This window comes from Hypanus sabinus, chromosome 9 (assembly GCF_030144855.1).
Source record: "Hypanus sabinus isolate sHypSab1 chromosome 9, sHypSab1.hap1, whole genome shotgun sequence".
NCBI lineage: Eukaryota > Metazoa > Chordata > Chondrichthyes > Myliobatiformes > Dasyatidae > Hypanus > Hypanus sabinus.
The window spans coordinates 86,450,324-86,472,334 of record NC_082714.1 but is presented as its reverse complement, the minus strand read 5'-3'; the positions used below and the strand labels follow the sequence as shown (position 1 = coordinate 86,472,334).

The 22,011-nt window shown below is 44.5% G+C and overlaps 1 protein-coding gene across 1 annotated transcript in view; it reads right to left on the bottom strand.

Moving 5' to 3' along the window:
- Positions 1-22,011, bottom strand: part of LOC132399559 (atrial natriuretic peptide receptor 1-like) — a 102,395-nt gene that overhangs the window by 31,304 nt on the left and 49,080 nt on the right. Inside the window, exons 11-15 of the mRNA XM_059980049.1 lie at positions 14,826-14,930; positions 14,554-14,625; positions 8,054-8,213; positions 5,404-5,556; positions 2,988-3,150 (exon numbers count right to left, since the gene is read on the bottom strand). Coding sequence (XP_059836032.1) covers positions 2,988-3,150; positions 5,404-5,556; positions 8,054-8,213; positions 14,554-14,625; positions 14,826-14,930 — 653 coding nt within the window. The remainder of the gene's footprint in view (positions 1-2,987; positions 3,151-5,403; positions 5,557-8,053; positions 8,214-14,553; positions 14,626-14,825; positions 14,931-22,011) is intronic.

The following is a 22,011-nucleotide window of genomic DNA, read 5'->3' as shown; positions in this document are numbered from 1 at the left end:
ATAGAATGTAAAAAGGTACCAATTTCTTGATTACATCGAAAACATTGGTCAGACATATTTGAATTTAATTTATTTATTTTCTGTGGTGTTATATATAATTGATGTAAAAAATTATATTGTATTAATCTAAGTCGAACATTTATTGTATTTCTCATACTATCTAAACATAATCTTGACCAGTTTTTCCCATCAATTTTAACATTCAAATCAGATTCCCATTTTTGTCTTGATTTATGAATTCCTAATTTAATTATTTGCTTTATACATACAAGATGTAAATTTTTTAATTCTTCCTTTCTGAATCAATATTTCTATTTCACTAGGTTTTGGCATCAACATTTTAAGAATTATTATAAAGCAAATCAACTTAGATTTATTGCGTCTTTTTTTGATGAAGAGAAACCGGCATGGATTAGAATAGAATTAGATAAGATAGGAGAAAATATACCAGAAGATTTTATATATAAATGGGAATCCAAATGGATATGGGAAAAAAAAGAATCTCCTATATTGACACTTGATTGATTTATGGAATAAGGTAAATATAGATGATGAGATAAAGAAATCTTTATTAGCAAAAAGAACTTTAATTCAAAATAGGCTTATTCCTTTTACGATGGACAATAAACTTTTACATAATTGGTTCCAAAAGGGGATTAAATATATAGGGGATTGTTTCGAAGGAGGTATATTGAAGTCGTTTGATCAATTAAAAAATAAATATAAAATATCAAATAACACTTTTTTCTGTTATTTTCAATTAAGAACCTATTTACGAGAAAAGCTGGGATAAACAATGTTGATGCCAAAACCTAGTGAAAAAGACTTACATTAATAACCTGTTTTCGCAATACAAAGAGGATTTTTGCTTTCATGAAAATTTTTCCCATATAAGTTAATGGTTCTTCACTTTATGCCATTTCAGCTTAAGAAGGGTTTCTATCTTTGTAGGGGGAGGGGGAACACCTGCAACACTAAACGGAAAAACATTCCTCTGGACCACGGTGCACAACACAGTACATATAACTCACACACAACACATGAAGTAATATTACCACAAATAAATTAACAAATAATTGCATTTATGACACAAGTTTTAAAAAGTGAACAGTATAATGCACTGCTATTTCACACGTGATGAGACCAGCTTGGTAGCAGTCTCACCACCTGAGGGGTAAGAAGCTATTTCCCATCCTAACAGTCCCTGTCCTAATGCTACGGAACCTCCTGCCTGATGGTTGGGGGGGGGGGGGGTCAAACAGATTGCTGGACGGCTGAGAAGGATTATTGGCAATGCTAAGGGCCCTTGGCAACAGTCTGGATCCTGAGCAGCAATCCAGATAAACATCTCTTATGGTGGAAGAAAGACCCCGATGATAGTAACGAGAAGAGGGCATGAAGTAGGTAGTGAGGGTCCTAAATGATGGATGGCACCTTTTTGAGGCATCACCTCAGTTGGGGAAGGTGGGAGGGGTGACTAATGGCCACGATGAAGTTAGTTGAGTTTACAACCCTGCGCAGTGGCTCCTCCATACCAGGCGGAGATGCAACCAGCCAGAACGATGTACCAGATCTCCTCCAACTCCTCATGAAATATGGCCACTGGCGTGCCCTTGACTGTGTGCTGACATTAATGAGGACAACTTTACTTTCACTGCCTTACTACATCTGGGCACCTACTGGCAATGCTGGCATTTACTCACCATTGCAAATTGCCCCCCTTTACTGTGCCATTGGTGGTAGGACCATCTCTGGTCTGCCAAGCATATTGCAGTTACACATCCTTCCGTCCACCATGCTGTGCCAACCTTTCAACCTACCTCAAGATCAATCTAATCCTTCCCCCCTACATAGCCCTCCATTTTTCTGTCATCCGTGTGCCTAGCTGAGGGTTTCTACCACTACCTCCACAGCATCTGCCTCTACCACCACCCCGGCAAGATGTTCCACACACTCACCACTCTCTGTGTAAAGAACTTATCTCAGACTCCCCCCCCCCCCCCCCCGATGCTTTCCTTCAATCACCTTAAATTGTGCCCTCCCACATTAGTCACTTCTGCCCTGGGATCTATCCACCCGATCTATACCTCAGATCACCTCGTACATCTGTATTAAGCCACCTCTCAGTCTCCTTTGCTCCAAAGAGAAAAAGCCTCAGTTCACTCAACCTATCCTCATAAATCATGCTCTCTAATCCGGCTGGTAAATCTCCTCTGCTACCCTCTCTAAAGCTTCTATGGTTACCGTTGGGTGCAGAGGCATCTTCCGCCTATAACCAAAATAACCTTATTTATAATAAAATATAATTTACAAGTGTAACACCCTGGTGAAGGTTTCACTGCTGACGTTGTAGGGTGCTTCATGTAACGGTCTTTCCGTAGAAGCAGTGTGTGGGTTACTGTGGGAAATAGGGGATGCTTGGGAATGTGGGCCATCCAATCAGGAGAGTGGAACGGGTGGTGGCTCTTTGTCTTTGGCGGGAGATGAAGATTGAAGATGCTGGAGAGAACCGGTTTTAGGATTCGAACTGGTGGGGAAACACGATTTGATGGAGCCAAGGCGCAGAGGTATACTAAGGATCGGTGACTGTGGGTTTTGGAAGATTTGAGCTCTGACCTGTGCACAATTGACTGTTTAATTATAATGAGCCCTTTTGTTTTCTTTACTAACTCTTCGGCTAAGTTAACGTTCACAAATATACATCCTTATACTTGAATGCAGTGTGCAATCTGTAATTTCATACTGACTGGGCGACATCATCCTTCCTGAGCTGGAGGCAGCGTCTAATTGCTGGGTCTAAATCCTGGCACTGCTCCCACCCCAGCCTCATCCGGACAGAGAGCAGTGGTTCAAGGTGGTCACCTCACAGCCACTTCCCAGCAGTGATCCGGGATGGTCCTTAAGGACCAGCAGTGGAAGTGGACCAAGGAAGCAATGGGACCAATGAGATGGCAGAGGTGGCTAATCTCTGATCTCTGGAGACCCACCTGTTGAGTTTACGCAGGAGGACTTTGATCTGGTTGAAGTCAGGCCTCTCGAGGACATCCTCTGACCAACAGCGCTGCATCAACAGACTGATCTCCTCCAAGCTCGTGTCTGTGCTCGGGCGGAAGGGGGGCCGCTTGTGACCCTTCACCTTCTCGATAATTTCTGCCACATACGGGAACAGTTACCATATAGCAATGAGAGGGGTACTGGGGAGGGTGGGGGGAGAGTTGGAGAAAGGAACAGATGGTTTCAGTGTCGAGACAGGGAGGAGATTGGGAAGAGGTGTGGAAGGCAGTGCTGTTCTCACTCACAATCAGGGCCAGATCCAGAGAGAAGCTGTGCAGGAATTCCCACTGTCCCCATCGGTCCTGTCGCCAAGTGAGGGTCAGTGTGTGTGTGTGTGCGCGCGGTGTGTGTGTGCGCGGTGTGTGTGTGTGCGTGCGGTGTGTGTGTGTGTGTGCGCGCGGTGTGTGTGTGTGTGTGTGCGCGGTGTGTGTGTGTGTGCGGTGTGTGTGTGTGGTGTGTGTGTGTGTGTGTGTGTGCGCGCGCGTGTGTGTGTGTGTGGTGTGTGTGTGCGCGCGGTTGTGTGTGTGTGTGCGCGGTGTGTGTGTGTGCGCGCGGTGTGTGTGTGTGGTGTGTGTGTGTGTGCGCATGTGTGTGTGTGTGTGGTGTGTGTGTGTGTGTGTGGTGTGTGTGTGTGTGTGTGGTTGTGTGTGTGTGTGCGCGCGGTGTGTGTGTGTGCGCGCGGTGTGTGTGTGTGTGTGGTGTGTGTGTGTGTGTGTGGTGTGTGTGTGCGCGCGGTGTGTGTGTGTGTGTGCGCGCGGTGTGTGTGGTGTGTGTGTGTGCGCGCGCGCGTGTGTGTGTGTGGTGTGTGTGTGCGCGCGCGTGTGTGTGTGGTGTGTGTGTGTGGTGTGTGCGCGTGTGTGTGTGGTGTGTGTGTGTGTGTGTGCATGTGTGTGTGTGCGCGTGTGCGTGTGTGCGTGCGTGTGCCCCCCAGTGATAGTGAGTATTGCCGGTACGGATTAGAGTGTGTGGCACCTGTTTGCAGTGAAAGTCAGACACGTTCCAAGACAGATTGAAATAAACAAAGCATTTTAGAATACTTGCTGAAAAATTATGTATATTAATCTTTTTAAAATATCCAAAATGGCGGCGTGATGCAGCTTGCAGTGGCCACTCTGGAACTTAATAAACTTAAAATAATTAGACAATAATCTGAATCTGAAAATAGCAGCAGTTTAAATTAGTATTGTTACTGTAGCTATTTACTATCAAAATACCGATGTGTACACCAGGTCTGTGAGAATTTCAACATCAACCAACGTCATGTGATCTGAAGGCCATCCAGCGTGAGACGTTTCTTGCAAAAACATCTCCCTGCTCCCCGGTTGTAAAGAAACCATTTGTTGCTTCATAAAGATAATCATTATTTTTGTTTTTATTATGGGTTGGGTTTAAAGAATCAATGGGTACCTCATGCTGACAAAATTTTTACAAGTGCCATCTTGGGCACGTGTGCCATAGGTTCACCACCTCTGAGTTACAGACACTGAACCGAGGTTCTGAGATCCACCTGCTGCCTCCAGTGAAACTGCTGGCAGGATGGGTTACCTTGGCACCAAATCCTCCCAGTACAACTATCAATTTCTATTTAAGAATTATCCCAGGAATGAAAGGGTTAACATACAAGGAGCATTTGATGGCTCAAAGTCTGTATTCACTGGAGTTTGGAAGAATAATGGGGCTTTGGGTCTCATTGAAACCTACCAAACATTGATAGGCCTAGATAGAGTGGACATCGAGAGGATGCTTCCCATCGTTTTGGGGGGGGGGGGGGAGGTCTCGGATCAGAGGGTACAGCCTCAGAATAGAGAGGAGGAGGGATTCTTATAGCCAGAGGGTGGTGAATCTGTGGGATTTATTGCAATAGACAGCTGTGGATGCTAAGACATTGGGTATAATTAAAGCAGAGGTTGGTAGGCTCCTGATTAGTAAAGGTGTCAAAGGTTACAGGAAGAAGGCAGGAGAATGGGGTTGAGAGGGGTAATAGATCAGCAGTGATGGAATGAATGTGGGAAAGATTGAAGGGAAGAAAGCAAGAGGAAGGCAAAGACAAGTGATGATGGAGACAGCAGCCAGAGAACTGGAAATGGATACCAACGAATTGATCCACTTGACAGGAGTGTGTGGGCCGTGGCAGTCAAAGCTCAAACTGGGCATGGCACCTGATGTTGATGATGATGATGGAATGGTGGAGCGACTCGATGGGCTGAATGTACGAGTTCTGTTTCTAAATCTTATGGTCTTAAGATGGGTGAGCACTGACACCAGGACACCAAGAACGATTCCTCAGCTCAAGTGTGATTTTTCAGAAAACGGATGATCCCATTCTCTTATCGTTGACGGCGGGCTTACCTTTGGGACTCAGCTCCATGCTCTCGATGAAGAAGGGTCCCTTCCGGAGTCCGACCTCCTGCAGGATGATGCCGAAACTGTACACGTCTCCCTTCTGTGTTCCTGTGGGAGGGCTCTCCATCCGCAGGATCTCCGGGGCAGTCCACAGCTTCTCTGCCATAGGAAACAAGTTCAAGACAGTGAGGTAACCAGCCTTCCTCCGTGCTCACTCAAGTTACTTGAACAGAAGACCATGAGATAGAAAATTAGGCCATTCAGCTCAATCACGGTCAATTTGTTTTAGTCCCACTCTCCCACCTTCTCCCCGTAACTCTTAACCCTGTCACCAATCAAGAAACTGTTGATCTCTGTTTTAAATCCACCCAATAACTTGGCCTCCACAGCCGCCTGTGGCAATGAATTCCACAGATTCACCACTCTGGCTGAAGAAATTCCTCCTCACCTCTGTTAATCTGAGGCTGTTCCCTCAGCCTGAGGCTCTCCTCCTGGTAGAAATGTGCTCTCACATCCATGCTAGTGGCCTTCCAGTATTCAGTAGATTTCCTCCCTTTCTTTTCCCCTTTAACTTTCAGAACTCCATTGAATATAGGCCCAGAGACATCAAATCATCTATCAAGTTTCTCGTTCTTGGGATCATTCTTCTGGACCTTCTCCAGGGCCAGCACATCTTTCCTTAGATACAGGGCCCGAGATTGCTCACAATATTCCAAATTTGCTGCTCTGCTTTTTTTTAAAAATGGGATATGGGCCTGGTAGATATTTCCTTATTTCAGAAGGCGGGTCAGAGCTGACGACATAGCCACGAGGGTCACCTCTAAATGGGAAGATCTCCCACCCTGCTACAGTGTCACAACAATCCTGGAAACAAACAGGTTAGGTAGCAACACACACACACACAAACACACACACTCACAAACACACTCACACACACACACTCACACAAACACACACACACAAACACACACACTCACACAACACACACACACACAAACACACACACTCACAAACACACTCACACACACACACTCACACAAACACACACACTCACATACACACTCACACACACACACACACTCACTCACAAACACACACACACAGAAACACACACACTCACAAACACACACACTCACATACACACACACACTCAGAAACACACACACACATACACACTCACACACACACACACACACTCACTCACAAACACACACACACAGAAACACACACACTCACAAACACACACACTCACATACACACACACACACACAAACACACTCACACACACACACTCACACAAACACACACACACAAACACACACACTCACACAACACACACACACAAACACACTCACACAAACACACACACACAAACACACACACTCACATACACACACACACACACACTCACTCACAAACACACACACACACACACAAACACACACACTCAGAAACACACACACTCACAAACACACACTCACACACACACTCACTCACAAACACACACACACACTCACTCACAAACACACACACACACTCAAACACAAACACACACACACAATTGTGGCAGAACTCAGCGGGTCAGGCAGCATCTGTGGACAGAAATGGACAGACACAGTTTTAGGCCAAGACTTTTGTTTCTCTCCCCACAGCTGCTGCTTGTTTACTGGGTATTTCCGGCACGTTGTTGGATTCCATTATCTGTTGACCCCCACCCACCTACCATCTCCTGACCGCTGCCGTTATTCCCACTCTCCCCTCCTTCCATTGCCTGATCACCTCTCCTTGCTGGGGTCCACCCAATACTTGTTTGCTCTTGCTGCAGCCCTAACCCAAATGTTGACCATCCACTCCGCTGACCTGCTGAGTTCACAGAACACAGTACAGCACAGGCCCTTCAGCCCACAGTGTTATGCTAACCGTTTAATCTAACCCATCCCTCTCACATGGCCTCCATTTCACTTTCATCCATGTGCCTATCTAGGAGTCTCTTAAATGTCCCTAAATTATTTTCCTTTAAATACACCCATATCTGCACCAACAGTTAACACAGAACAGGCTTTGTGGCCCAGGATGTTTTGCCAACCTTTTAACCTACTCTAAGATCAATCTAACCCTTCCCTCCCACATAGCTCTTCATTTTTCTTTCACCCATATGCCTATCAAAGAGTTTTTTCAATGTCCATTATGCATCTGCCTCGACCACCACCCCAGCAAGGTGTTCCACATGCCCACCCACTGTCTGTGTGAGGGTTTGTGTGTGTTGCTCCACATTTCCAACATCTGCAGTCTCTCTTGCATTACTGCTACCTGCCCTCAGTCTGGATGGAGGGTCTCGATCTGAGAGGTGCCCATTTCCCCCTCACAGATACTGCCTAACCTGCCGAGTTCCTCCAGCACCTTGTTTTCCTGTTCCAGCACCTGCAGTCTCTTGTGCTCCCAAGGACATTCCACGAATTTCATCTTTCTCTCCTGGACATTTTCCCCACTGATTTCCCCCAGCGGAGCAAGTCCAGGAGAGGAAGTGGAATTCCACGGTGGCAAGCAAAGAGTTAACAGTGTGTTTTGGTGTGGGGGGGGGGGTGACTTTCAACCTCCACCCTCCCCTTGCCCACCCACAAAATGCAAGGCGAAAGGTGGCTGTCAGGCGACGCACTGGCATAGAGCAAATGCTGGTCCTCGGAGGTGAGGGCGCACCGGAAGGTGGCCAGTCCATAGTCTGCAATCTTCAGCACGAATCTGCTGTCCACCACACAGTTGGAGGACTTGAGGTTCCCGTGGCAACCGATGACGCTGTTGTGGAGGAACGCCATTCCCTGCGAAGGGATTTCAATTTAAAATCTTTTTTATTAATTATTATTGAAGATTAACAATAAAATTAAGTCAATATGTCATTATATACAATGAGGAATTAAATTAGCAAATAACTGATTAACAAAGCTAAGCAATATATCAATAATAATAAGAAAAAATAAAGCATTAAGAATATTATTTTTGGGGGAAAAAAAAGAACCCCCTACTAACTGGAAAAAACCCCATTGGGAGCACAACCCCGGATCTATACATCATACAAACTTCCATGAAAGAAAAACATCAATCCACCAACTCAAATCCAGATAAAGAAAAATCGGAAGGGAACCATATTAATTAAATCAGATGATAGTAGCGGGCGAATGAACCCCACCTTTTCTCAAAATCAAATCGAGGATCAAAAGTTCGACCTCTGATTTTCTTCAAACTGAGACATAACATCACCTGAGAGAACCATTGTATCAAAGTAGGAACAGAAACATCAAAAGTTCAACAAAATAGCCCTTCTTGCCAATAGTGTAACAAATGCAATTACATGTCGGTCTGATGGAGAAATACCATGAATATATTGAGGGATTATACCAAATAAAACTGTCAATTTATTAGGTTGTAAATTAATTTTTAAGACTTTAGAAATTGTAGAGAAAATAGATTTCCAAAGACGTTTGAATACAGAACACGACCAAAACAAATGTGTAAATGTAGCTGTCTCAGCTTTACATCTGTCACACTGACTATTAACATTAGGAGACATTTTACAGTCTCTCCTTTGTCAAATAGTAACAATGTACAATTTTAAATTGAGTTAAAGAGTGACTGGCACAGATTGAAGAAGAGTTAACCAACTTGAAAATCCGCAACCAATCTTCTGTTATCAAGGTCATGTTCAGCTCTCTCTCCCAATCTTGCTTAATCTTAAGTGAAGGGTAATTGTGCTGTTGTAACAATAAATTATAAATTTTCCCAATAAAACCCTTCACTAAAGGATTTATTTTTAAAATAGTATCTAATAGGTCAGAATCCTGTATATATGGAAAATTACTTAAATATTCTTGTAAGAAGTGTCTGACCTGAAGGGAAGTGTCATTGAGTTACACTGAGTATGGAAACAGGCCCTGTGACCCACTGAGTCTGTACTGATCAATAACCAATGTCGGGTCTGGTGACTTTTCATCCAGTGGTTCTCCAGAAGTCAAGAATGAGAAATAAAACTGGTTTATTGACTATTATAAGAGATGAAAAAAAGGACAAGACAAAAAAAAGAAGCCACACAAAGTTCAAAGTAAATTTATTATCAAACTGTGCATATGTCACCATGTACAACCCTGAGATTCTTTTTGAGCGTTATTTAAAAAAAGACCAAACAAAAGGAAAGGACAAGTCATGGTTACATTATAATAAAATCTAACTCACACTAGAAAGATAAGACATGCCAGTGGTAAGAGTGTCTGAGGATCCAACCTGGACCCAACACATTGATGCAGCTACAAAGAAGGCACAACAGTAGCTATATTACATCAGGAGCTTGAGGACATTTGCTATGTCACCTAAAATACTCACATCTTCTACAGATGTACCGTGGAGAGCATTCTGACGGGTTGTATCACTGTCTGATATGGGGGGGGGGGGTGGAGGATGCTATACAGGATCAAAGTAAAGCTCGAGAGTGTAAACTTGGTCCGCTCCATCATGGGCACTAGCCTCCATTGTATTCATGACATCTTCATGGAGCAATGCCTCAAAAAGGCGGTGCCCATCATTATACACCCAGGAGCCCTCTTCTCCAGGCTACCATCAGGAGCCTGAAGACACACACACAGTGGTTCAGGAACAACTTCTTCCCCTCTGCCATCCCATTTCTGAATGGGCATTGAACCTCTCACTACTTCTTAATTTCTATTTTTTCTACTCATTTAATGTAATACACAGTGCTTATAAAACATATTAACCCCCCCCATCCCCCGGAGGTTTTCATGTTTTATTGTTTTACAACATTGCATCACAGTGGATTTAATTTCACTATTTTTTGGGACACTGATCAACAGAAAAAGATTCTTTCATGTGAATGTGAAACCAGATTCCTACGGAGTGATCTAAATTAATTACAAATATAAAACACAAAATAATTGATTGTTTAAGTATTCACCTTCTTTAATATGACACCAAATCATCACTGGTGCAGCCAATTGGTTTCAGAAGTCACATGATTAGTTAAATGGAGATCACCTGTGTGCTCAAGGTGTTTGAATTGATTGTGGTAAAAATACACCAGTATCTGGAAGATCCAACTGCTGGTGAGTCAGTATCCTGGCAAAAACTACACCATGAAGACTAAAGAACACTCCAAGCAACTCCACGGAAAGGTTATTGAAGAGCACAGGTCAGGAGATGGATACAAGAAAATTTCCAAGTCTCTGAATGTCCCTTGGAGTACAGTTAAGTCAATCATCAAGAAATGAAGAGAATATGGCACAACTGTAAATCAGCCTGGAGCAGGCTGTCCTCAAAAACTGAGTGACTACGCAAGAAGGGGACTAGTGAGGGAGGCCACCAAGAGACCTATGACAACTCTGGAGGAGCTACAAGCTTCAGTGGCTGAGATGGGAGAGACTGTACATACAACAACTGTTGCCCGGGTGCTTCCCCAGTCACAGTTTTATGGGAGAGTGGCAAAGAGAAAGCCACTGTTGAAAAAAATTCACATGAAGTCTCAGCTAGAGTTTGCCAGAAGGCATGTGGGAGACTCTGAAGTCAGCTGGAAGGAGGTTCTATGGTCTGATGAAACCAAAATTGAGCTTTTCGGCCATCAGACTGAACACTATGTTTGGTGTAAGCCAAACACCGCACATTATCAAAAACACACCGTCCCTACCATGAAGCATGATGGCGGCTGCATCGTGCTGTGGGGATGTTTCACTGCAACAGGCCCTGGAAGGCTTGTGAAGGTAGAGGGTAAAATGAATGAAGCAAAATACAGAGAAATCCTGGGGGAAAACCTGATGCAGTCTGCAAGAGAACAGTGATTAGGAGAAGATTTGTTTTCCAGCAAGACCATGACCCCAAGTGTAAAGCCAAAGCTACAACAAAGTTAATGTCCTGGAATGGCCAAGTCATTGTCCAGACCTCAAACTTGTGGCTGGACTTTAAAAAAAAGAGCTGAGCACTCTCAATCCCCATGCAATCTGACAGAGCTTGAGCAGTTCTGTGAAGAAGAATGGGGAAAAATTGCAGTGTCCTGATGTGTGAAACTGACAGAGACCTGTCCACACAGACTCAAGGCTTCAATTACTGCCAAAGGTGCTTCTACTACAAAGTAAATACTGACTTGAGGCGGTGAGTAGTTATGCAATCAATGATTGTGTTTCTCTCTTTAACCCTTTTCGCTCCTTATGGAGCATAGGGCCTCAACAAAAGTCCTCCACTTCCTGCGATCTCCAGCAGGTTTTTGCAGTCTCCCAAGTTTGGCCGGCGGCTTTCAGTTCATTCAAAAGCCTACGCCTCCAGGTTTGCTTTGGGCGACCTCTTCTTCTCTTCCCTTGTGGACTCCATTCGAGTGATTGTCGGGTGACATTCGACTGGCTCTTCCTCAAGGTGTGGCTGACCCATCTCCACTTCCTCCTCCTTATCTGGAATACAATGGGCTTTATTTTGTGTTTAATAACTAATAAATTTAGCCCAACTTGTAGAAATTTGCTTTCACTTTGACGTGAAAGAGTCTTTTCTGTTGATCAGTGTCAATAAAGCCAAATTAAATCCGCTGTGATTCAATAAAACAGGTGAACTTCCGATGAGGGCGGGGGTGAATTCTTTTTATGGGCACTGTGTACATTGATACTGTAATTCCATGTTTCCCTCTATTATTATGTATTACATTGTACAGCCGCCACACAGTCAACAAATTTCACAGCATTATCCTGGTGATACTAAACCTGATTCTGGTTCTGAGAGTAACTTACGGATGTGACACATGCTGCACAGGAAAACTAAGAAACTTGTAGAAAAATACAGAATCAGCTAGACTGGACTTGCTGAATAATTACATGTAATTAGATAAAAACACAAGCAAGCATAAGAGAAGTTAAGCTACAAGAAAAATAATCATTTTAGACTCCAATCCAACGCCACCCATTTATAGTAATCCTCTTGCTGACCATCGGCACAGGAGCATCTCATGGCTGTGCGTATAGCCCCCCTGCTCTGCTCACTATACACGCGCCAGCTCTCGTGCCAGACACAAATTCACCAATGCACCACTGCTGGTGAAGCAGCTTCCAGGGGAGAGAGATAGGACACCTGGCCATGCCACAACAACAGCTTCATGCTCAACGTCAGTGAAACGCACTTCGGGAAGGGGGAGGAGAGTGACAGTCTGCAGCGGGGGTAATATGTGGAGAGCAGTGGTTGGATGACCTGTCTTGGGCCCAGCACATTGATGCGATCAAGAGAAAGATCTGCCAGTGTCATTACTTTCTTAGAAGTTTTGGCTTGTCACTGAATACTCTACAAGCACCTGTGGGTGGATTATTGAGATTATCCTGACTGTAACATACAAACTCTTGTTGGGCTTCCAGCCTGGTCCTGTTGTTGATTTGAACCGATGTTTGGATGAGAAACTCTGCCATTTTCATCAGGGATGTTGCCTTGGCACGCCTGGTCTGGTAGTACATGTACTCAACTCCCTTCGTCCATCCCTCTCCATTAGTCCTCAACCAGTCAGGTTTCTGCTGTCCCACCTTGGTTAAAATCATACACCATTTCTGACTCGAGACTAACCAAACAGGAGGGATGGACAATGGGAATTGAGTATGTTTACCACCAGATGAAACGTGCCCAGGCATCATCCTTGATGAAGATGGTGGAGTTGGTCATTGAAACTTTGGTTAAACCCGACATCTGGGCCCGGCTGGAACCCCGAGAAGAGTTTATGTGTCATCTGTGCCAGGAAAGCAGAGTCTGGTAGGGCAACTCAAATGCACAGGAATGAAAGAAGCTGCAGAGGAGTGGACTCACAGGCACATCGTTCTCCACTATCGGTAACATCTACAGGAGGCAGTGCCTTAAGAAGGCAGCATCCCTCATCAAAGATCCCCACCATCCAGACCAGGCCAACTTTCACAGCTCCCATCAGGCAGGAGGTACAGAAGCCTTAAGTCCCACACCACCAGGATCAGGAACAGCCATTCAACCATTCGGTTCCTGAACCGACCGGAACAACCCCAATTACCTCAGTATAGCAACACTTTGATTACTTTGCACTACAATGAACATTTTTGTTCAAATTTTATTCTTTCTTGAAAAAGTTTGTGAAAATATTTTGTTTATAATGCCATTAGATATAGGAGGAGAATTAGGCCTCCTAGATCTAATGAGGCCATTTGGCCCATTGAGTCTGCTCCACCATGGCTGATCCATTTTTCCTCTCAGCCCCAGTCTCCTGCCTTCTTCCGGTATCCCTTCATTCCCTGATCAATCATCAACCTATCAACCTCTGCCTTAATATATATGTAAAGATTTGGCCTCCACAGTCAGCTGTGGCAATGAATTCCACAGATTCACCACCCTCTGGCTAAAGAAATTCCTCCTCATCTCTGTTCTAAAAGGATGCCCCTCTATTCTGAGGCTGCCCCCTCTGGTCGTAGACTCCCCCACCATGAGAAGCATCCTCTCCGCATCCACTCCATCGAGGGCTTTCACCATTCGATAGGTTTCAATTAGGGCACCCCTCATTCTTCTGAATTCCAGTGAATACGGGCCCAGAGCCATCCAATGCTCGTCATATGACGAGCTGTTTAATCCTGGAATCATTTTCGCGAACTTCCTTTGAACCCTCTTATGGCCCTTCGTGGCCTGGATGGGGGGGGGGGTCTTTGCTGGTAAATGCTGCCTTCTTGAGGCAGTACCTCCTGTAGACTCTGCCAAAGGAGGGGAGGGTTGTGTCTGTGATGTATTGGGTTGAGTCCACTTCTCTCTGTAGCTTCTTCCATTCCTGAGTATTAATGTATTTCTTGTGGAAGCTGCTTGTCTGATGCACTGTGCCTGTGACACTGTGACATGTTTTATCTTACACCTGTACATATACAGTATTTATCTGTACTGTACAAGAGGGACTCGACTCTGACAGGAGAAGACTGGGACAATCGTTCTGAAACCACTGTCCCAACCTCATACTCTGCCTATCTGCCTATATCTCTTGAAGAGACAGAAATAGAGAGAGATAGAGATGGAAGGTTAAAACATTAATTCTGTTTCTCTCCCCACGGATGGAGCCCGACCTGCTGCTTATTTCCCGCATTTCCTGGTTTTACTTCAGATTCTGGGCTATGAAAGAAACCTCTCATGCCTTACCTTGACAATGTCATTGATCAGGGAATATCGGAACATCCAGTCCAGGGTAATGCTCTCATTTTCCAGAATGTCCTGGAATAAAAGAATGAGAGTTATCTACCTTGCACCTTCAGCAGGGTCGTTGAGGTCTCTGAGGGGCTGCCACATTCATCTGAAGAACACCATTGGAAGGAGACTGCAGAACAGACCTTCGGGTCGGGGGGAGGACGGCAGGCAGGCTTTGCAATGTGGCGGATGTGCAGGCTAAGCTTTAACGGTGGCAGACTGCATACCTGTAAACTCCCCCGGGGACAGTACTCTGTGACGATACAGATGTTCGGGAGATCGATGCAGACCCCAATGAATCGTGTCAGATGTTCGTTTTGCACATCCCTCATCTGTGGAGGGTGGGGGGGGGGGGGCGTGAGGGAAGAGCCAGAGAGAGAAACAGGATCAGAGGCAGGTTCTGAGAGGAAGTCCAGCCTTTGTCAGAGCTCGTGGGTGAGTGCTGACGACGCCAGAGTAATGAGCAGTGACACACTGAGGACGGATGTCCCAATTGATCAAATGTTCGGATGCACTCCCTCTCTACACAATCCCAATGGATCCAACCCTTTCCAGTTACTTCTGCCATGCACAATTCCAATGGACACAATGCCGGTGACACTGTAGCATAGTAGTTGGCACAACACTTTACAGTACAGTTTAATTCCTGCCTGCCTCTGCCTGTAAGGAGTTTGCACCTTCTCCCCGTGACCGTGTGGGCTTCCTCCGGGTGCTCCGGTTTCCTCCCACAGTCCAAAGACATACCAATTTGTAGGTTAGTTGCTCATTGTAAATTGTTCCATGATTAGTCTAGGGTTAAATCGAGGGATTACTGGGCAGCATGGCTCATAGGGCCAGGCCTGTTCTGCACTGTATTTCAATTTAAAAAAAAAAATCCCCCCCCCCCCAACCTTCCACTGTACATAATCCTACTGGACCCAACATCTTCCTGTTAAGGCCAGCCCAAAAGAACCAATGCCTGTTTGGCAGAAGACAGCCAATTCCAGGCTGACTTTCACAAATCGGTTGTTGTCTTATCAACATCTTTGGGTAAACTGTTTAAATAGCCGTGCTCAGGATGTACAGTTGAGTTTTGAGTTTGAAATTTGTAGTTGCAGAGATTTACTGAATAAAGTTGTATTCAGAGTTCGGGCGTTGTCCTGTCTCCTGACTTAGGGATTCATCAGTAGTTCTTGGCGAGCGAACACAAGCAACTGGTAGTGAGGTGCTGTATATCGATGCAGCAAGTTCAGAAGAATTGCACGCCAATTCTTCAACAGCAGGAAGCTCAGTCTGAGGCGGCCCAGCTTAAGTTAATCGAAACCTTGACCAAGTTATCAGTGAGTCCAACGATGTCGGTGTCAAACACAGAACAGAACTCGTGTGGATCAGTTGTTGCATCCATTTCCAAATTCCAGTTCAAATCAGCTTCGGGAGTTACACGTGAATCACAGTTCAAACATTTTATGAAGTTGTATTCCTGGTCTAGTTCACCAGTAGATAATCATGGAGAACATTTAAGCTGGCTGCATCACCAAGAGTGGGGGGGTGGGGTTGACTACTACACGTGACTGAAATAAGCTGCAGAGGATTGTAAACTCCATCATGAACACTAACCTCTATAGTATACAGCACATCTTCATGGGCCAATGCCTCAAAAAGGCGGCCTCCATCATTAAGGACCCCCATCACCCAGGACACGCCCTCTTCTCAAGGCTACCATCGGGAAGGAGGTGCAGAAGTCTGAAGCCACAAACTCAATGATTCAGGAACAACTTCTTCTCCTCTGCCATCCAATTTCTGAATGGACATCGAACCAACAAATACTGCCTTGCTACGTTTTAAGTTCTGTTTTTACACTATTTATCTCATTTAACTGTTTGATGTACATCGATATACTTAATGAAATTTACACTTTTCTTTATCTCTATTATCATGCACTGTACTGCTGCTGCACAGTTGACAAATGCCAGTGATAATAAATCAGATTCTGACAAAGACGCCCTGTGGAAGACACGCCCTTGGCGCTGAAAACCGGGTACTATTGAACACGCATTTCAACGTCAACCTGCCTAAGACTATTCCATTGATGAAACTGTCTGACGGCTAACAAGCATCTTTGGAAAGCAGTCATCGCTTGCCAGTGTTCGCCACTAATGCCTAAAACTTGTTAATCACATTGCTAATGACTTCATCACATTTGCCCGTGTCGTTAATCGTGAACGTGAAAAGTTCAAGGTGGGTAACATGACTGAACCGCAGTTGAAATGTCTGATTTTTACTTGCGGACTTCAGCCGCCTGGCTATGCAGACTTTCATAAAAGGTTCCTGTCCAGACTGGAGCAAGACCCTGATACGACTCTACAATCTGTCACTCCAGATTTTCAGCTTTTGATCAGCCTGAAATACGATTCCAAGCTGGTCCGTGTCAAAGCATTTTCCAGTGGCCCAGACATCGTCACTCAGCAGGTGTCCAAGCAGCCAAACACAGCTCGGTGGAACTGCCAAGAGTTAGCTCTGTGGCCATCCCCTCAATAATAAGTAGACCGCTTTGGATACTGTTGTGACCTCCCAGGGGAATGCCATGGAGACCAGATTACCAGCACTGAGCATGAGTCCGTGATGCAGAAGGGAAAGAGGGAGAAGAGCGGAACGGTAGTGGTAGGGGACTCAATAGTCAGAGGAACAGAGAGGAGATTCTGTGGATGTGAACGGGACACCCAAATGGTATGTTGCCTCCCAGGGATGTCGCGGGTCGCATTCACAGCATTTTGGAGGTGGGGGGGGGGCAGAGCAGCCAGATGTCTTGGTACCATTAACATAGGAAAGAAAAGCAAAGGGGTCCTGAAGAGAGAATATGGAGAGCTAGGCAGAAAGCCTAGCAGGACCTCCAGGATGCATCAAAATTGCAGTCAGCAGGGTGAGTATCAGTGCATTGGGAACGCAGAATCAAAAAGAGCAACAAATAATCTGTGTTATGCACTGAGTACAAGAAATAAGCTGGGATGATCTTGTTGCACTTTTACAGATTATCGGGTATGATACTGTGGCCATCAATGAATCATAGCTGAAGGATGGTTGTAGTTGGGAGCTGAATGTCGAAGGTTACACATTGTATCAGAGGGATAGGAAGGTAGGCAGAGGGGGTGGCATGGCTCTGCAGGTAAAGAATGGCATCAAATCAGCAGAAAGATGTGACATGGGATCGGAAGATGTTGAATCCTTGTGGGTTGAGTTAAGAAACGGCAAGGGTAAAGGGACCCTGATGACAGTTCTATACAAGCCTCCTAACAGTAGCTGGGATGTGGACTACAGATTACAACAGGACATGGAAAAGGCATGTCAAAAGGGCAATGTTATGATAGTCATGGGAGATTTTAACACGTAGGTAGATTGTGAAAATTAAGTTGCTCACGGATCTCAAGAGAGTGAGTTTGTTGAATGCCAAGAGATGGCTTTTTAGAGCAGTTTGTCATTGAGCCTACTAGGGGATCAGCTATACTGGATTGGGTGTTGTGTAATGAACTGGAGGCAATTAGGGAGCTTAAGGTAAAGGAACCCTTAGGAGCCAGAGATCACAATATGATTGAGTTTAACTTGAAATTTGATAGGAAGAAAGTAAATTTTGACATAGCAGTATTTCAGTGGAGTAAGGAACATTAGAGTAGTATGAGAGAGGAGTTAACCAAAGTAAACTGGAAGGAGATGCTGGCAGAGATGACAGCAGAGCAGCAACGGCGTGAGTTTCCGGGGAAAATGAGGAAGGTGCAGGATAGATGTGTTCCAAAAATTAAGAAATACTCAAATGGCAAATTAATACAACCATGGCTGACAAAAGAAGTCAAAGCTAAGGTAAAAGCAAAAGGGAGGGCATACAACAAAATAAAAATAGGTGGGAGGATAGAATATTTGGAAGCTTTTTAAAAATCTACAGAAAGTAACCAAAAGAACCATTAAGAGGGAAAAGATGAAATATGAAAGCAAGTTAGCAAATGATATCAAGGTGGATAGAAAAAAACTTTTTCAAGTATATATATTAAAAAAATATATATATAAAAGAGATGAGAGTGGATATAGGACCTCTAGAAAATGAGGCTGGGGAAATACTAATGAAGAACAAGGAGATGGCAGATGAACTGAATAAGTATTTTGCATCAGTTTTCACTGTGGAAAACACCAGCAGTGGGCTAGATGTTGGAAAGTGTGACAGAAGAAGTGAGAGTAGTTACTATAACAAGGGAGAAGGTGCTCAAAAAACCTGAAAGACTTAAAGGTGCATAACTCACCTGGACCAGATGAATTACACCCTAGCGTTCTGATAGTGGTAGAGATTGTGGAGCCATTAGAAATGATCTTTTAAAAATCATTGGACTCTGGCATGGTGCCGGAGGACTGGAAAATTGCAAATGTTACTTCACTCTTTAAGAAAGGAGGGAGACAGCAGAAAGGAAATTATAGACCAGTTAGCCTGACCTCAGTGGTTGAGAAGATGTCAGAGACAATTGTTAAGGATGAGGTTATGTAGTACTTGGTGACACAGGACAAGATTGGGCAGTCAGCATGGTGACCCTGTTGGAATTCTTTGAGGAGATTACAAGTAGGATAGATAAAGGGCATGCAGTGGATATTTGAATTTTCACAATGCCTTTGACAAGGTGCCAAGTTAAGAGCTCATGGTATTGCAGGAAAGTTGCTGGCATGGCTAGAGCATTAGCTGATTGATAGGAGGCAGCGAGTGGGAATAAAAGGAACCTTTCTGGTTGGCTGCCAGTGACTAGTGGTGTTCCACAGGGGTCAGTGTTGGGACTGCTTCTTTTTGTGCTGTTTTATCAATGATTTAGATGATGGAATAAATAGCTTTTTGCCAAGTTTGCAGATGATATGAAGATTGGAGGGGCAAGTCATTTTGAGGAAACAAGAAGGACTTAGATTAGGAGTAGACAGAGTAGAAGTGGAAAGTATGTTTCCCGTGGTGGAGGAGTATAAGAGAAGAGGACACGGCCTCAGGATGGAGGGGTGTCCATATAAAACAGAGAGGCAGAGAAATTTCTTTAACCTGGGGGTGGGGCTGAGGAGGGGGAAAATAGGATCAGTCATGATGGAGCAGACATAATGGGCCAAATAGACCTACTTCTGTTCCTATGTCTTACGGTCTTCTTAAATGGTCTCAATGCAGATCTAGAGGCACACCAGTATCCATTACAGATACGAGCAGATCTCTTCACAAAATTGAACGGCAGTGGCTACTTTGCAAAATTGGACTTGACTGAAGCCTACCTCTAAGTAGAAGTGGCAGCAAATTCACAGGATCCTCTGACCATGTCAACAAAAAAGTTTGGTTTCCTTTGGCTGTCTGCCTTTCTGGGTAAAGGCAGTTCCTTCAATTTTCCAACAGCTTATGGACACAATGAGATGGGCATGGATTAGACAGAACTATGCCAACACCTGGTCCATGTTTTGAAAAAAAACTACAAAACTTTAGATTGCGACTTTGGGCAGAAAAATGTAACCAACTGATGTCATCAATTTAGTATCTAGTATTAATCATAGATGAGCACAGTCTTCACCCAGATCCTGAAAACATCACTGCTATCTTGAAAAAAATGCCTCCACTATCAAATGCCAGCCTTTACAATCATTCAGCATTTTACCTAGTGATGCACTGGCTGACGGAGCCATCCAATGCCCTGCTACGTGAAAATGGTCCGTACAATGCCAAGAGGCTTTTGATCAGGTGAAGAATATGCTATCGTCCAACCTTCTCTTGATGCATTTCAACCTGGAGTTGCCAATTGCTGTCACAATGGATGCATCCAACTACAGAGTGGGTGCTGTCAAATCCCATGTCTTCTCTGGTTCATAAAAAGCTGTCATTTATGCAGCCAGATCACTGACCACAATTGAAAGGAACTATGGACTATGGACAAATTGAGTAGGAAGCCTTGGGAATCATCTTTGCTGGGAAGAAATTCCACAGGATGATTTGTGGTAGAAGCTTCACTTTCTTCACTGATCACAAACCACTGTTGTTCATCTTTGGGCCTAAGAAAGGCACCCTGGTATATACAGCCAAACATCTGCAAAGGTGGACAACAACGCTATTAGCCTATGATTTTGAAATCAAGGGCACACCAGCCCAGGAATCTGGTCAGGTGATGCCTTCTCCAGACTGATGAATCAGAAGGTTACTGAAAACGAATACTCATTTGTGGCTGGAATTCTGAAGTGCTGAAAGCCTTCCAGTCAACAAGACCAGAGCAGAAACAGCTGCAGATCCTCTTCGGCCCATCTCCAGCTACCTCCACTGATGGGTGGCCAGTCGAGATTGAGGAAGACGTGTATCCTTCTACCAACATCATCCATCAACTGTGGACTCCTGTTTGGAGACAGAATAATGATTCCACAAACATCTCGATCAAAAGTACTGAAACAATTCCACCATGGTCACCCAGACATTAATTGAATGAAAGCCCTGCAAGAAGCTGTGAGTACTGGCTGGGCCTAGATGAAGAAGTCATATCCATATGTGGGCAGTGTATTCAGTGCTCTCTGGCAGCAAAGAATCCACAACCATGGCCACAGGGCTACCGGACCTTAGAGTCAAGCACATGACTTCACTGGCCCAATTAATGGGTGTACCCACCTTATTCTGTTGACACCTATTCCAAATGGCCAGAAGTATTATCTATGAAGTCAACAATGACAAAAGCCACCATTCAACCATTGCTGCAGATCTTTAGCTGCTTTGGGATGCCAGAAACCCTGGTCTCTGACAACACCAGTTGCTGCATTCTGCCAGAACAGAGAAATTAAACACATCCGGTCACCCAAACATCATCCACAGTTCAATGGCCAAGCAGAGAGGCACATAGTCTTCTTAAAAACAGTAGCTTCTGGAATCAAGAGGAAGGAGCATCAGCAGAGACCCTCAACACATTCCTGCTGACATACTGAATTACACCACGTGCAGGCCTCGAGGCAAAGTTACCAGCTGCAGTGCTTTTAGGAAGAAAACTGTGTACTGTGTTAGATGCAAAGGCATCACAGCCCCCAACATCCAAGAATGTAGATGGTCAGGTGCACAAAGACAGCCACACAGACCTTGTTCCACAGGTGAAATCTCAATGGGTGAGATCCCTGGGTACCAGTTCAGATTGTCAGATGAATGGGGAGAGTGGCCTACAAAGTTATCATAGATGGAATTCACTGGTGTCACCACATCAACCAGTTGTGACCATATGCTCCCAAAGGCACATCACGTTTGTCAGGCAAGGCAAGTTTATTTGTTTAGCACTTATCAAACACAAGGCAGTTCAAAGTGCTTTAGATAGAAAAAGATATAAAAATTAAACATTAAATTTAAGACAATATAAAGAGAATAAAATAATACAAAAATAAAGAAATAGAAGTTACAGTGCAGGAGATTCTAAATAA